Raw genomic sequence first — 15,886 nt, forward strand, 5'->3', positions numbered from 1 at the left:
TGAAGTCACCTGAGCTACATGAATCTCCCTTCTGGAGCTGGAGTTCTGTGCAAGTTGATCACACTCATGCCTGAAAACTGCATGCAGTCAGTTGTGTATTACCTGGCTGTAGAGAAGCTGCTTCATGAGCACTATCTTGTACAACACATGATGGGAGTGGCCTCAGAATTTCCTTGCTCACAGGGTAGCTGCCTTCGTCTCATCTCTATGAAGGCAGAAATAGAGTTAGGGAGATACGTTCTGATATTACCTGCCCATGTAACAGCAAAAAACTTTCATGTCTTGCAGATATACTCTGTAAAAATTATATATGTGGTTGGTTTCTTTCATTACTACACTGAGAAAGTCTAGAGATGTTCCTTTTTGTTCCTTTAATTTTCTGCACGGTCTTGCATTTGTTGTATTCTTTCTTCTTAGGACTATATGGTGCTGTTACCCAGTGATTACTACGAAGCATCCATCTTGCAGATACAAGTTACAGAGCCTTGCACCTATTCAGGACATGCTTCAACAGAGCAGTCAGTATATGTGCTTCAGAGTAAAGCAGTGCCTTGGATTATTTTATTATTATCTTGCTGCACTTGAAAACAATAACAATCCTGTGTTTGTTTGTTTTTATGTAAGCTGCTTGCTCTATCAGCATTTGCCATTGGCCAGATTTTCCTGTGTCCTTGGTTCAAAGGCAGTGTATTTCAGACATGGGGGAGAATACAGAAGAATACCTGTGCAGCAGCCAACTCCTGATCAACCAGTGATGGCCCATATCAGTGGAAGAGAGGTCAGATTCCTGCTGCTAATTGCAGTCCCATCTGCACTGTTGGCTATAAACTTACTGCACTAAAACACTTGCAGGTTACAGTTTAGGATTTGCAGATATGTAACACATCCCTAAAGCAGATGCTGTGCCAGGTTCTGCATTTTATACAGAACTGTGTAAACGGATCAGTGTAGGCAGATTTATAACAGTGACCAGAGTAGACATTTCACTCTGACACAAGTAATTTGTTAAATAAAGATCCTTCTGCTTTAGGCATACTGGCTTGTTCAGAATACTGTTTAATTGCAACATAAGCGGGATAATGGTTTGTCAGCAGAAATGGTGTACGTACATCACTATAAATTAATCTTATTTTCCCCCTTAATTAGCTATACTTACATAAAATATTTGCTTTAATAAACAAAAAAGCAGAAGCAACTATGCCTCTATTGTAGCTCTATTGAAAGAGAAACATGCTTTGTGAAATCAAAGATATACTGGAAGTGTGTCTGGTAAAAAAATACAGTGTTTTATCAATTACATGATAGTTACATGTACAGTGATTATGCCCTCTACTACTGTGCTTAGACATTGCTTTTAAAAATACCAAGTGCAACAAGAATATTTATATGCCACAGGCCCTGGTGCTTCATGACTGATGCATGTGCAAAGCTGTACTGGTATGAAAGATTGCAGTGAAGTCAAGAGGGCTGTTGACAGAATTAATTACATGTTTAAGTGTTTGTAGCTTAAGGAAATATTGAGAAAAAAGAGTTTAAATTTGAAAATAGTTACATAGCCAAATGTGGCGAAAACTTCTGCGACCACAGCGCTTTCCATGCAGCTACTTCAAACTATTTCGAATCAAATATTGTGTTAACCGATTTGTGCAGGTAAACTGAAAGAAAAACTTGATGCTTCAGAAAGTGGTATTGGCTGTTGCCTGGAGAAAATGCTTTCACTCTTTGTAAGGAATCTGCAGTAGGAATTGTGTTCCTGGAAATTTTGTTTTCAGTGGAGAAGTAGACTCAATTTTTATGTTATTAAAGATAGTTTAGAGATGATGGTGACAATTATTTAGGATTGTTAAAGTTTCCTCACTGATACTTTCCCCTGGGGAGAAGAGAAATAATAATATGATCATTTCCTGGGCTTACTTTACAGCCTTCCTAGAACTGTTTAGTGGCAGCTGTATCTTGAACTTGGTTGACTCTTACTAGTGGATATACTGATATTCATAAGCAGTGCTTCCATTCTGTTGGTTGTCTTTTTCTGAGACATTACGGGACTGGCCCTGGACTGATACTGACGGGTATGCTTACAAGGCAGGAAAAGGGAGCTTCCTGCAAGAAAGGGAGTGAAAAATCTAACAGCTTTTTTCTTTTACAATGATCTTGACCTAGGTCAATTTACGGATGACCATAAATGTTCCTCAAGTTGGTCGCTATGTTCTGGTTTTTGAATACGCCAATGAAGATGACCAGTTATACACTGCCGAGGTAACAATACATAGTCCTGGACCTATCACTGAAGGCAGAGTGATAATATATAGTTGTAAATACAGGTAAGAATTTCTGAAGTAATCAGTAAATTATTAAATAAGCATTTGGGATATAATTATACGTCCTATATATTGTAATCTATTTTACTATGTAGACTGTGAATATTATAGGTTGATTTAAAAGCAAGTCCATGATTCCGTGGGTATAAATCTCTCTGTCTAATCAGGTCATTAAATATTGTTACTGCTTCAATGAAATGTTTTCCTACAAACAGGTTTTTTTAATGCACATCCATAAACCCTTATAAACTATTATTTTCTTGAGTCCAGCAGAAAAGCATCAGTGTTGGCTGCAGAAGCCTGCACTGTTTTTATTTAGTTAAAAGTGTGTCCAAGGCCTTTGGCTATAAAAAATGTAGCAGCCAGTTTTACAAGAGGTCTCTGAAATTCTAAGTGTAGCCATCCTCTGGCTGTTAGGCTGTAGGCAAGGTCTTCAGCTGAATGCTTCTTTATCCTTGTCGACTACTGAGGTTACCGCAGATGTTTCTCGACAAGAGATTTTGTCTGTCCTGAGAGAGATTGTCTTTAACACCTGAGCATTTCAGTATACGACTCAGTTTAGGATTGTGATCCTGCAGATGCTTGCGCCCTTGGGAGACTCTACCCAGTGCTAGGAGACTACTGTCATGCATTCGTTTTTCCCATGAGCCAAGAGTTTGACAGACTGGAGGCTTGTGCTTAGGTTTGCATTGAGGGTGAAATTCCCCAGTAAGGAAAATCATTTTCATCAGCATGTTCATGGTGCAGAGCAGAACTATGAGGAGTGATGACCTTGCGAGGTTATTGCTGGGGAAGGCTCTTATTTTTAGCCTGTTATGTAAAACTTTGAGCCCCAAACAATGTGCTATAAATCTTCCTTTTTATTGGTATTTCCCTCCCACCCCCCAGCAGATTTTATGGGCTAATATTGAGCATTCTTGTTGATTCATATGATACACTAAGAACTTGCTGATGAAAATACAAGTAAAGCCCTTGCTACTTCAATGCAGCAATGCAGTAAGTCCCTTCTGCAGCCATTGTGCTTGAAGTTAATGGTCACATTGCAAGTGAGTTGCTGTGTCATCTTTTCTAGAGCAGGAAGCTACAAGTATCTTCAAAAATAAATCAAGAAATGACATAGTGAGGTACATGCAGATAAAATTAATTTGTAGAATTAGGAACATATTGTTCCAGGCCTTCTGACAGATCTATTGGTAGTCCAAATAAAACATCAAAAGACAATAAAACACTGCAAGCTTCCAGCAAATCACAAATAAGGGACCTATATTTCTCTGTCCTTCAATGTCCTTAGCCCTGAGCTGACCTTATTTTTGAGCTGTGCTCCAAATGAGAGTGAAATTTCCACATTCTCTGCTTAATAGAGAAGAAATAGAGAAGTGGTTTTATGGTGGTTGCAGCTTCTCACCCATGGCCTAGCTGAGCAGAAGTGCAGAAGGAAGAAATTAGTTCCTTCTCTTTAGCAAAAGGGAACTATCGCTACTTTTGGCAAGTTGCAGGTGTCATTCTCCCTGAACAAGACAGAGCTTAAAGGCTTTAGCAAGACTCTTCCTCTTAGTTTGTATTTGTCTTTAACAAAGAAGTGCAGCCAGTCAAAGGTAGTCAGTAAAAGGGAAGCCTACTTGGTTTTCACTTGTATTGGTGAGTATCCCCGTGTCCAGAATAGCTTCCTAAAATCAAGACTTGGACAGTTGCCATTGGGTGGGTGAGAGCTGCTGATCCACATCATAAGAGGCATGTGGCTGTAGTGGAAAACAGCAGCTGGTGTGTGCTGGCATCTCAAGGAGCACGGCCCAGTCACAGAGTATTAGTTACACACCATGTTATGCAGATAGCATGCATGCGTGTCTGTCCATATGCTACTTAAAGCAGTAGCTCAAACAGATATCTGAGCTGAGATCTGGATGTTTGAGCTCTGAATAGGTCAATCCACAAAGGACAAGCAGTATCTTGTATGTGGTACATCCTTCATTGCGCTAGTGAGGATACTGCAGGTTTACCACTGGCCAGGTAGCTGTTACTTGTGATGCAGCAGAATGGCTAGGCACCATTGGTGAGTCTAGCCAAAAACTAGGCAGCTGAGCTAGGCAATAGCCTAAACAACATGGCAAAACCACAGGCTAATTTTTAATCCTGCTTTCTGTCTCAGTTTCCTTTGTCGCAGCGTTGTAGTTGACGACAGCAATCGCATTGCAGTCTATGACCTACTAGCAGATACAAAGATACATCTCAAGGCATCATCAATTAATTTTCTTCTGGTAAGTTTCCATTTTCTTATCCCTTTAGTAGTACTTATTCCCTGAGTGTGAAGTATCCCCTGAGGGCGGAGAGAGATACTTCTTTTCCTATGTTCACATGCTGTGCAGGAATGTATGAATGATGCATATTAGATGCTTGAAGATGTTTCTTTGTATTGAGGCAAACTTGCTCAGTTCCAAGTGTAAACAGAAATTTGCCTTTCTTGGCAAGGTTTTTTCCAGCTCTCTTGTGCTTTATTTCAGTTCCCCTCTCTCTTCTACATGTGCACTTTAAATGAAAAATCTTCTGGTAGTTTTATACTTCATAATTTTTTTCCTTCACTTTTTTTAAATCCTCAAAACCATGTAAGAGTTTATCCCCCAAAACCTGTAAGAGACCCAGTTTCCTGGGTCTCTTACAAAATTCAGGTAATAAATGGATTCATTTCAGGTAATAGATTCATTCATTATTGGTATAAATACTTTGAATAAAAAGCCTTCACTGACCTCTTTTGGCCACACCAGGAATGCATTTTTCTGGACGCAGAATTTTCTTCTATGTTGTTTCTGTTTTCCATTTTAAAAAGGTGAGTTACACAGTTGGTTAAAATATTAGTTTCAACACAGCTGTAAACATAGGGTAGTTTCATGGAACTATTAGGATTAATAATTGATACATGCTTTCTTCATTTCGTGAGGCAGTGTTCAGTGTGAACAGATACCATTTAGATTGTATGTTAGCTGCCTGCTGCTATTGCTGTGCTAACAAGATACATATCCAAAAGATAATATTATTAGTCTGTATCTCCACATGTGGAAGTTTCTAGTGGGAAGTCTTCTGGGGAAAATAAGAGCTTCAGGTATATAGCAAGGTCCTACCCCTGGGTCGGAGCAATCCCAGACACAGCTACAGGTTGGGCAGAGAAGAGATTCAGAGCAGCCCTGTGGAGAAGGACTTGCGGGTGCTGGTCGATAGGAAAATGAACATGAGCTGGCTTCAGTGTGCGCTCGCAGCCCAGAAAGCCAACCATATCCTGGGCTGCATCAAAGGCAGCGTGACCAGCAGGCTGAAGGAGGTGATCCTGCCCCTCTACTCTGCTCTTGTGAGACCTCACTTGGAGTATTGTGTGCAGTTCTGGTGTCCTCAACATAAAAAGAACGTGGAACTGTTAGAACAAGCCCAGAGGAGGGCCACAAAGATGATCAGGGGACTGGAGCACCTCCTGTATGAAGGTCGGCTGAGAAAGTTGGGGCTGTTCAGCCTGGAGAAGAGAAGGCTGTGTGGAGACCTCATAGCAGCCTTCCAGTATCTGAAGAGGGCCTATAGGGATGGTGGGGAGGGACTCTTCATTAGGGACTGTAGTGATAGGACAAGGGGTAATGGGTTAAAACTTAAACAGCAGAAGTTTAGATTGAATATAAGGAGGAAGTTCTTTCCTGTTAGGGTGGTGAGGCAATGGAATGGGTTGCCCAGGGAAGTTGTGAATGCTCCATCCTTGTTGGTGTTCAAGGCCAGGTTGGACAGAGCCTTGGGTGACATGATTTACTGGGAGGTGTCCCTGCCCATGGCAGGGGGATTGGAACTCGATGATCTTAAGGTCCCTTCCAACCCTAACTATTCTATGATTCCATGAGTTCTAAATCTACTGGGAGAAATCCTGGTGTCACTGAAACTCAATTCTATGGACTTTGAGTGAGCAAGTGTTCATGTCTGCATTTCAGAAGGTCTAGGAATTGCACCAGGGTCCAAAAGTCTCTCACATCAATGATGAAGGCTTTTCTCTTCTACATCTGTATGTCTTGCCTACCTTCTGACAGTGCAAGCTGGTCTTCTGTCATTCCCATTGCCAAACATATATACTTAGGTTTTAATTTTCTTAAAGTAAGTCCATGGCAGAACATGGCTTTGGGCTCAGGTTTCCTCATGCTAAAATTAGACTTCATCATTCCCATTCAGTCCTGGCCCTGTTATTTATTTATTATATTATTATTTAATTGTGCCTTATCCTTATTTTTCAGCATAAGGTTTGTATTGTATCAGCTGAAGAATTTTCTCCAGAATATGTGGCTCCTAAAGTACAGTGCGTAGCTGCTTACAGGAGTACCCATGATGCAAGGTAACGTGCTTGGCTTTATCCTCTGTATTTTCTGAAGATGACTTTGAAAGGCAGACCGAATGGAATTTTAATTCTTTTGAATTATCCTTTTCTGGGTGACTCACAAGTTATATGTAGGCTACTTTTGCAATGTAGCATTTGTAAAAATGCTGAAGCATTAGTATTAATCTGCTTTGCACAGGATTTTGTTAAGAATAGCTTCTCCCTGGCCCGTCTGAACTACTGAGTGCTGACGCATTAGAAAATACTGACACATACACTTTCATACGCTGTGCATTTTGATAGGTGTCCAGGTTGGAGAAATATTGCTACTTTGGTGGCCTGAAATGCTTACTGCTTCTTCTGGAGTTTAATTCTACATATTACTGCTCCAGCTGTTCTGAAATGGCTTTAGTTTGTTGTTAGGTAGGGGCTGTCACTGCCCTTTCAGGCACCGATCCACCAGCTCAATTTGGCAGCATCAAGCTAATCAACATGTAAATCCTGCTTCAGAAACAAGCCATTTCTTTATCCATCTCATTGTGCAACCCATATGGTAGGTGTCCCCTCAGTGTTCACGGCATACAGCAGTGCCAAGTGATCCTTCTCCTCCATTATACTTGTATACGACCCATAATTAGAACATTCATCTACAGCTTGGTTGACACAACCTGATGGCTCTTCTCTTGCTGCCAAGATCTGAACCTGAATTTTCACTTCCCAAGTAGTCAGGTTTGGGTTCTGCAGAGCACTTGGTCTACCATGTAGAAGCTCTTCCCCTTTCCACATGTTTTGTTCTTCGGGCCAGAAAGGAATTATCACTGCAGCTTCCAAATTAGGGAGACCCACATTTAATTTCCTGTTGCACTCCACAGGATGTCCCTCGTGATACTGCTCCTAAAGCTTTCTTCCTACTGATCTGGCAGTGGGAAGTAAATGTTATTTGCAGGACTTCAGAGGCAGAAAGAGTTGGTGACTAGGTCTAATAGTTTTCCAGACAGTAGCTTCTAATACAGTGGTTGAATTGCAAGAGAAAGCAGAAAAATTTGGGTAGTAAATTAGGTAAAAGCATGTGACTGTACTTAGCTTCCAAGCATGCATAGCATTGAATTGCAGCTTTAATTCTCCTGCTTGGAGCGTTACAACTCAGAACAGCTTTATAAGACTGGATACTTGTCCTTGCACCAAAGGTATTTTGCATTCCTGGGCATTTATATTCTGAATTGAATGGGGCTGGGCAAAAAAGGGCATTTAAAATAAAGCAAATGTAGACATTTTTACATTTTACTTTTGTTTTGTGATGTGGGTTGTATTTGTAATCTCATTATACTTGCGTAGTTTACTGTGTCTTTTATGTTCTGTTCTTAGAACCATTGTGCTGGTTGTCACATTTTTGCTTTCCTGAAAGTGTTTTTTATTCACCAAGTTGAAAGACGCAGAATCTTGGCTCAGTTAAACAGTGTTATAAGCAGATGCGCGTGTGATTTCCCACACAGGCCTGGCAAATACATCTCAGTCCTGGCCCTGAAACATACTTGTCATTCCAGTTCCGAGCCTGTCTTGAGCAAAGATTAATCATTGTCTGTTGAGTACTTATGAGAAGTGAACAAATGCAAGCAGGAAACCACCCTGTCTCCCCCTAGAAAAAAATGTTTTCTCCTGCAGTCTTGGAAAATACTTCTCTCAGTCAAGTTCTTCAGGATCAAATATACCAAGGAAGAAATAGTCAGACACAGTAGTGAATGAATGAGAATGCTTTCAAGGATCACTGTTATTTATTTTGGCTCTAATTGTACAAATATTTGAGGGTATACTTAACTTCTAAGTACTGAAGTATTCCCATTGACTTCAGTGGGGAAACGTGCATGTTTAAAAGATACACCTATGTAAATACCTGCAGAACTGAGAATTCAGTATTAGTACAGATTCTGGTGAACGTAACTAACTGGATTAACTGAAATCTATTTTGCTTTTTTTAACACTCTTGGTTCTCTTAGTTTTAATATTCCTTAGCTAACTCTTTCCATTGAAATTCTTCAGTTTATGGAAAATTTGAGTGAATAAAATCCGTTAATATATATTTTCATTTTTGAAAGTTAAATCCATACCTCTTGTCTTCATTTACTTTCTGATCATTTACATAGAATCTAAAGAGTAACAGGGGTTGCTAACTGCATTATTAATTGTAATACAGCCTAATATGTCAACTGCTTTTCCATTTATGATGCTTAAGAAAGTTTCCTGGGTCCTAAAGTAATAACTGTAATTCTGTGTTTAGTGCAACATGCATACCCTCAGTGTATGAAACTCCACCAGCAGCTTTGGTTTTGAATGCATTGAAGGATGGGAACATTCCTGAAGTACAGAGATATATACTCTATGATCCACTAAGTGCCCCTTTACCTTCTGGCTCAATTAATGGAGTCACCTTGACACCGTTACAGGTATCTCATATTTTGAAAACTTCATTTCCTAAGTCACAAAGTATGTTCTTCACAAGGCTAAGCAGATGAAACACCTTAAGAGAATCAAAACTGAATTACGTGGTATGATCAAAATGTAGCAGACTGAGTAAGCCACAAAGACAACACACAGAAAGGGAAACAAAAATGCCAGCTTCTTTCTAAACTGCACAGTAGTTTCACACACTGCAGAAGAACATTAGGAGTGTTTGGCATGCAAACAGATAGCAGCACATGCAGCTGTAATGCCATACTCTTTGAAGATGTTTAACTTGCTTAGAGATGCTAAGCCTCCCCTCTTTCATTGCAGGTAGGTGGCACAGAGCACAGCTCATAAACCCAGGAATATTTAATGAAACAAATACACTATCAGAGCTGTTCTTGTTTCTGCAGAACCAGATTACCTTGAATGGCAGAGTGCCCCGCTTGGGCAGATACGTGTTTGTGGTACATTTTTATCAGCCAGCACACCCAGTGTTCTCTGTGCAAGTGCGTGTGGATGTGGGACGTGTGTGGTCAGGTAAGCATCTGAATTTGATCTAACGCCTTTCCTTCCTCAGTGTTTTGGCACACGGAGCTGTGGTGGGCTGACCTTGGTTGATGTCAGGTGCCCACCAAAAGTGCTCTGTCACTTCCCTCTTCAGCTGGACAGGGGAGAGAAAATACAACAAAAGGCTGTGGGACATAAGGACAGGAAGAGACTACTCACCAATTACTGTCATGAGTGAAACAGACTTGGCACGATCTGCACCACGGGCTGCAGGGGTATCTCTGCTCCAGTGCCTGGAGCACCTCCTGCCCTTCTTCCTCACTGACCTGGGTGTCTGCAGGGCTGTTTCTCCCAGATTCTTACTCCTCTCTTCAGCTGCAGTTGCCATTGCACAAGCAACATTTTCCCCCTTCTTAAATACTTCATCAGAAAGATGTTACCACCATCCTCCATTAGACATAGAGGAAGGTTCAAGCTGCTTCTCACAGAAGCCACCCCTGTAGCCCCCCCACTACAAAAACCTTGCTAGACAAATCCAATATGTCTTTTCTTCTAGGTTCCTTCAATGCTTCATTCTGCCCTCACACCTCTGGCTGCCGGGATCAGGTGATTGCCGAAAACCAAATTGAGCTTGACATTTCTGAACCTGAGATCTCTGTTACAGTGATGATACCTGACGGAAGAATGCTGGTTCTGGTATGTTTATTACATAAATGTGCTTGGCGACGTTGTTCTCAGTTTCACCATTCATTTAGAGATAGATGCAAAGATGAAAGCCAAAAAGAAAGATTTTTTTTTAATGTTGTGTTCCAGATTTTTAGGATTTTGTGCAGTTTCTGTTTTACTTTAAAACTTTAAGATACTATACACTGTTTTTATTTTACACTGCTTATAGCATCACAACGCTGGGGGGAATGTAAGTATATATTCCTATATTTTTTAAGTTAAAATGTTACGGGTTTTGAGAAAATCCAGAATGCATAATGAAGCAACATTTAAATATATAAATACCTTAGATTCTGTCTTTTGCTTTTCTCAGAAATGTACAATTTAGCTTTCTTGTTGTTTTAAGGAAAAAGTCTTAGTTGTTCCAGCAGACACCTACAGTTACAAAATCCTTGACAAAAAGACAGTGGACAAGTCACTTGATTTTATCAACCAGTGTGGAGGAAACAGTTTTTATATTGAGTAAGCACTGCTTTCTAAAAACCTGAACATTGACACCAGCTAGGAATTAATGTTACTTTTACTCTGTATTAAGGACATGTATAAAATCCCAATCACTGCGCTACATTAAAATGCTTTTCATGGCTTATGCTGGCTCACTAAATTTCCATGAGTCATTTTTCCATGACTTTCTATTGTAAATGAAATGTAAAGGTAGGGTTTATTGCTCACGGTACAAAAGACGTAGATGTATGTCATCTTTCTCTCTTTGGTATTTCCATCTTTGGTATTCGGTATTTTGCTTGGCGTGTCTGAACTAATTATATGACTAATATGCACCTTGTTTGAAAAAATACCTCTTACCTGCATATTCAAAGCCATTCACCACTAATTTAATAAGTATATTCTTGCATGTGTACTGATGCCATCCTTATGTTAAAGAACTTTTTGAAGACAGAACCCTAATTTACTGAACCACTGCAAAGCACCCGCATAACAGTTCCCAAGTGCAGTACTTACATGATTTATATTTCAATTTTAAATAGCCCAGAAGGATCATCGGCCTTCTGTAAGGACTCCGTGAGATCGCTAGTGGCTTTCTACAACGATGGAGCTCTGCCATGCAATTGCCATAGCGCAGGTGCTGTGAGCCCTACTTGCAGCCCCATGGGAGGACAGTGTATTTGCAGACCTAATGTTATTGGGCGTCGGTGCAGCCAGTGCCAGACCGGCTACTATGGATTCCCATTCTGCAAGTGTAAGTACAAGCTTAGAATTATTCAACACCTGACCCAAATCTCTGATTTATTCAGTTCTCTGATTTTATTGCATTGTATGCCACTTTTCTTTATAGGACTTGATTTTAAGAGAGGCTGTTTGAGCCGGTCTTAGATTTAGCATAGCATAATTTTGAGGCAGAAATTAAATTCTCATTCCCTTAAAGCACACTTAATTCATGATGGACTGTGCCTTCACATGTGTTGTTTGATCAGGTGTACAGGGCTACAGTTAAAGTGGTTAAAATCCATATCGCCACTCTCAGTCACATGGATTTTTCTGCATTGACTGCTAAATAATTTCCAAGTTATTCCTGTTGCATCCCAGTTTACATCGTATCTGTCTTCCATAGATAATCAGTGACATAGCATTCCTAATTCCTCATATTCTGATGTAATTTTTATAAACATTACCAGATTTATAGATCAGTCCTCAGCTGCCTTCCCAGATATTACACTTGATGTTTATAAATGTTGCCTTGTAAAAGTGGTGCCCTTAACACCAAAACTGTTTGCCATTTAATCCTTGGCAGTTTGGGGAAGTCATTAATAATGTCTGCAGCGAAATTAAGCAAACAACCTGTGGAAAAGAGCCAGGCACTAAAGTTAATCTTTGAAACTACTGTTACAGTCACATAGTTGGTTTCCATGACCCTGAGCTTAAAACTAGTGAAAGACAGAAGCATAAATGTTGTGTGTGTTTGTTTCATATCCAAGTTCAGTAAAAGTTGATCGCTGTACATTGAGATGTGATTGATTTGTAGAACATTTTCTCTGACCTAGTATGCAACTGTGGCCAGCGTCTTTGTGATGACATGACTGGTAAATGCATATGCCCTCCGCGAACTGTGAAACCAAAATGTGAAGTGTGCAAGAAAAATTACTTCAGCTACCACCCTCTTGCTGGCTGCGAGAGCTGCAACTGTTCAGAAAGAGGAATTGTTAATGTGGCAAGCCCAGAATGTGAAAAGAACAACGGGCAGTGCAGGTAAGTTTAGGATACGTGTGTCATAAACAGGGCTCGAGTGGTTTGTTTTACTGTCCTTTTCAGGTATTTTGAGGGGATGTGGGAAACCTTGATGATGGTCAGTAGGGACTTAAGCAGTGCTTAGCAATAATGAGGAGTCCTGTTTCAAGGACCTGCAATGTTTTAGTGGAAACTTGGTTTTGCAGGTGTCTAATGGTGGGATTTGGGGTTCCTGGGCTTGCGTTCTGTTTGCCAGTGACGTGCCATGTCACTCCCAGGAAGTCACCAAATCTCTGTCCAGCTCATATAACTTATCCAATGTCAGTAGTAGACTTCATGTCACAGCTCATGACTTCTGGATGCACATGTAATTTGTAATGGTATACATTAGTTCCCAGTTTCTTAAAACTTCACAGTAGACCTTCCACAGTCTGAGGTCTGGGTTTAAGTCTAATGATGCTTTTAAGTACTGTAAAGCTTGAAAGTTTGTAACAAATTTTGAGAAACTTTGATGATAGGTGCAGTTTGTATGGAATATATGGTTCAGTTGGAGTCATAGGTGGTAATTCTCCTTAAAATTGCACTTTCTGTATGACATACGATTATTTTTCTGTAACTCAGCATGCTGAGATGAGGATAAATTCTTTATTCTCTTATTTACATCTTCTAAAATTGGTATAGCATACAGCCACAACCATAAGGAATGACCTTAAGCTCAAATACTGTCATATTAGTATAGCTGAACATTTATTTCCTTGGAGGGATTGAGTCCTTGAATAGCAAGTACAAATACTTGATAGCAAGTAGGTTGTGTAAGGCCAGGAGTGCTACAGTTTGATTGGGTCTGCTATGGTATGCTCCTAATAAAGAGAAATTTGTCCTTCGTACTCTGCCATTAAGCCTGTAATATCATAGAGAATGTATTATATAGAGACATTGAGAGCACTCATTTTCAGAGAATGATCATAATACTTCCCAAATTTATTTTTTTTCCTAAATCTGTCCTTTTCATATGAAGTGAATAATGGCCATATCCAAGAGCAAAACAGGATTCCCTTTTCATATTTAGAAGTTGGGGTTCAGTATTAAAATATAGCGTATTCTGTGTCTCCTGGTGCACTGTCAATCTGATAAGTTTCTGCTTTGATTTTCCCCACAGAATACAAAATAAAAATCAAAATAAATACTATGCAAAATTAAATTAAATAAATCATTCAATCAAATAACTTTATTGAAAGGTCTCAGCACATTTCTACTTGAGTAAAATTGAGGTTATTTTTTTCAGAAATAGTCACATTTTTCCATTTCAGTGAAAAGCTATATTGGCTCATTATAATGGCGATACTTTTCACATGCAGCCTCATCAGAAATATCAAAGAAATGACAGCAGAATTTGATATTTAGCAAGTACTTTAAGAATGATTGCTGAAAGATATGTCTAACTACTACATTCTGATTAATACTTCTGTGGATTACATGAAGCTCGAAATCCCCATCCAGCACCAGTTATCTGTGTATAGGGGTAATGTATTCACAGAGACTTTGAGAAACCTCATCCACTGTTTTGTGAATTCATGTAATATATGGAAGCAATTACTCAAGTGTAGTCTGCCTTGGCCTCATACTTTTAACTGTTTATTTCCATTAAAATCACTGTGTTAGTGCACATACGAATTCGATGCTGAGAGCCAAAGGAGACTCCTTCAACTTGCTGACACTTCTAAAAATCATCTTATCACAAGTAAAATGTGAAGATGTGGAGGGTAGTGGTGGCATACATTAGTAATGGATCCTTACTCTCTTGAAACTTGGTTTCTTGGGGCTGGTACACACAGTTTACCAGCATGAACGGGAGGAAGAGGGATCATCAGATCTATCTTTCACTAGTTTTATCAGATTGTACAAGTTTGTTGTAAAAGTAGGATTAAGTAGCTGCTGCCACAGAAAGACGTCCTCTCTTATCTCAAGCCCTGTTCATAGTTTGGTGTTGGTTTTTGCATCTGCTGTACTTCACCTAAACAAATTCAAGGCCTTCAGTCGTCATTGTGAGCAAAGTGGATTTTATCCTTTGTGAACTGTTGTAAAGTAAACTGAGCCTTTTGGCAGGTTGAAGCCCACATAATTATTCATATACCTGGGATTATTCACCTTTTTCTTAGCCTTGAGTAATGCCTAGTCACATCCTCCCTATAAATCTTCCAGTTCTGCTTATCCATGTTGAACATCCATATTTCACACTTTGATATATAGAGAGTAGTTCTGCACTGAATAGCTGCAGAAGTCTAATCTTATTGTGAGCGTTTATAGCCTTCAAAATCAAATCCATTCCTAATCAGTTCCATGTTGTTTTAAAATGTCTCACTGTTAAAATCTGAGAACAGTACTAACCTGCTGCTGTTCCTCTGTGGAAATTATAAAGTTGTGTCATAGCCATGCAATCGCTTCAAAGATCCACCAGCCTTTTGTTTAATCTTCCCACCCTTGCTCTGTTCCTGCTTCCCCTGTTTACTCCCTCCTCTGTGTTTGTTTGTTGATAAAGGTGCAAACCAGGAATAAAAGGACGGCAATGTGATCAGTGTGCTCCTGGAACTTACGGTTTCCCAAACTGCATGCCATGTAACTGTAACAGGGATGGAACAGAACCAGGTGTTTGTGATCCCCAGACAGGAATTTGTCTCTGCAAGGTCAGATAAATCATATTACTTCTGCATTCTCAAGCATCATTTGCACATCAGTGACTGATATTTAATGGGGTGAATGAAGTAAATTTATCATCAAGTTTTCAGTAAAAATTAAATGCAGCTGTACAAAATTACCACACTTTGAAGTACATGCAGATTATCATGGTAGCAGTTAAATGCCATTTTTAATGAGTTTAGTATCTGCCAGTTGAATGGGTGGTCTTAGGCTTTGCGGGATGTTACAGAACTGCAGAGTAGATGTCCATTGCTTCACTGAAGCAATCAGTACTCTGAACAGATCTGTTTTATGCATTTGCATCTCGACTTTTGGATGCTAACCAGGTCCCATGCTTTTTTTAGCCATAGTATGTCAGTTGACATTTCACCACATCATTATGTCCAGGAAATCCTCTTTTGTTCTGACCTGCATAATTAAATGTGATAAATGTGAACTTTCACAAGTGACCTTTTATACTGTAGGCTTTGAAAAGCCAGCAGGAGGGTTTTGGCAGGGAAGTTACCAGCTGTATCTGACTAATATTTATTACTCAATGGTTCACTTTATAAACTGGAAAGCTCCTAAGATAGTCTTCAAGAAGTCAGTTTTATTTGCATTTGGAGCATGGTGTATTCAAGACAACGCACATTTTCATTCATGTGTCCTTATATTTAAATAAGTACTCTTTTAGAAGATT

General features: G+C 39.6%; 1 protein-coding gene across 2 annotated transcripts in view; it reads left to right on the top strand.

Annotated features, from left to right (window-relative positions):
• The window catches only part of LAMA3 (laminin subunit alpha 3), a 106,654-nt gene that overhangs the window by 42,637 nt on the left and 48,131 nt on the right, over window positions 1-15,886 (top strand). For both annotated transcript variants that reach the window (XM_061360505.1, XM_061360503.1), the window contains 12 exons: window positions 418-518; window positions 625-778; window positions 2,161-2,321; window positions 4,465-4,573; window positions 6,572-6,669; window positions 8,927-9,092; window positions 9,504-9,630; window positions 10,157-10,296; window positions 10,673-10,788; window positions 11,313-11,524; window positions 12,327-12,531; window positions 15,050-15,194. In XM_061360505.1, coding sequence (XP_061216489.1) covers window positions 418-518; window positions 625-778; window positions 2,161-2,321; window positions 4,465-4,573; window positions 6,572-6,669; window positions 8,927-9,092; window positions 9,504-9,630; window positions 10,157-10,296; window positions 10,673-10,788; window positions 11,313-11,524; window positions 12,327-12,531; window positions 15,050-15,194 — 1,734 coding nt within the window. The remainder of the gene's footprint in view (window positions 1-417; window positions 519-624; window positions 779-2,160; window positions 2,322-4,464; window positions 4,574-6,571; window positions 6,670-8,926; window positions 9,093-9,503; window positions 9,631-10,156; window positions 10,297-10,672; window positions 10,789-11,312; window positions 11,525-12,326; window positions 12,532-15,049; window positions 15,195-15,886) is intronic.

The sequence above is a fragment of the Neopsephotus bourkii genome, unplaced genomic scaffold (assembly GCF_033783945.1).
Source record: "Neopsephotus bourkii isolate Nb327-2 ecotype Australia unplaced genomic scaffold, CSIRO-AGI_Nbou_v1 NB_1027, whole genome shotgun sequence".
Classification (NCBI taxonomy): Eukaryota; Metazoa; Chordata; class Aves; order Psittaciformes; family Psittacidae; genus Neopsephotus; species Neopsephotus bourkii.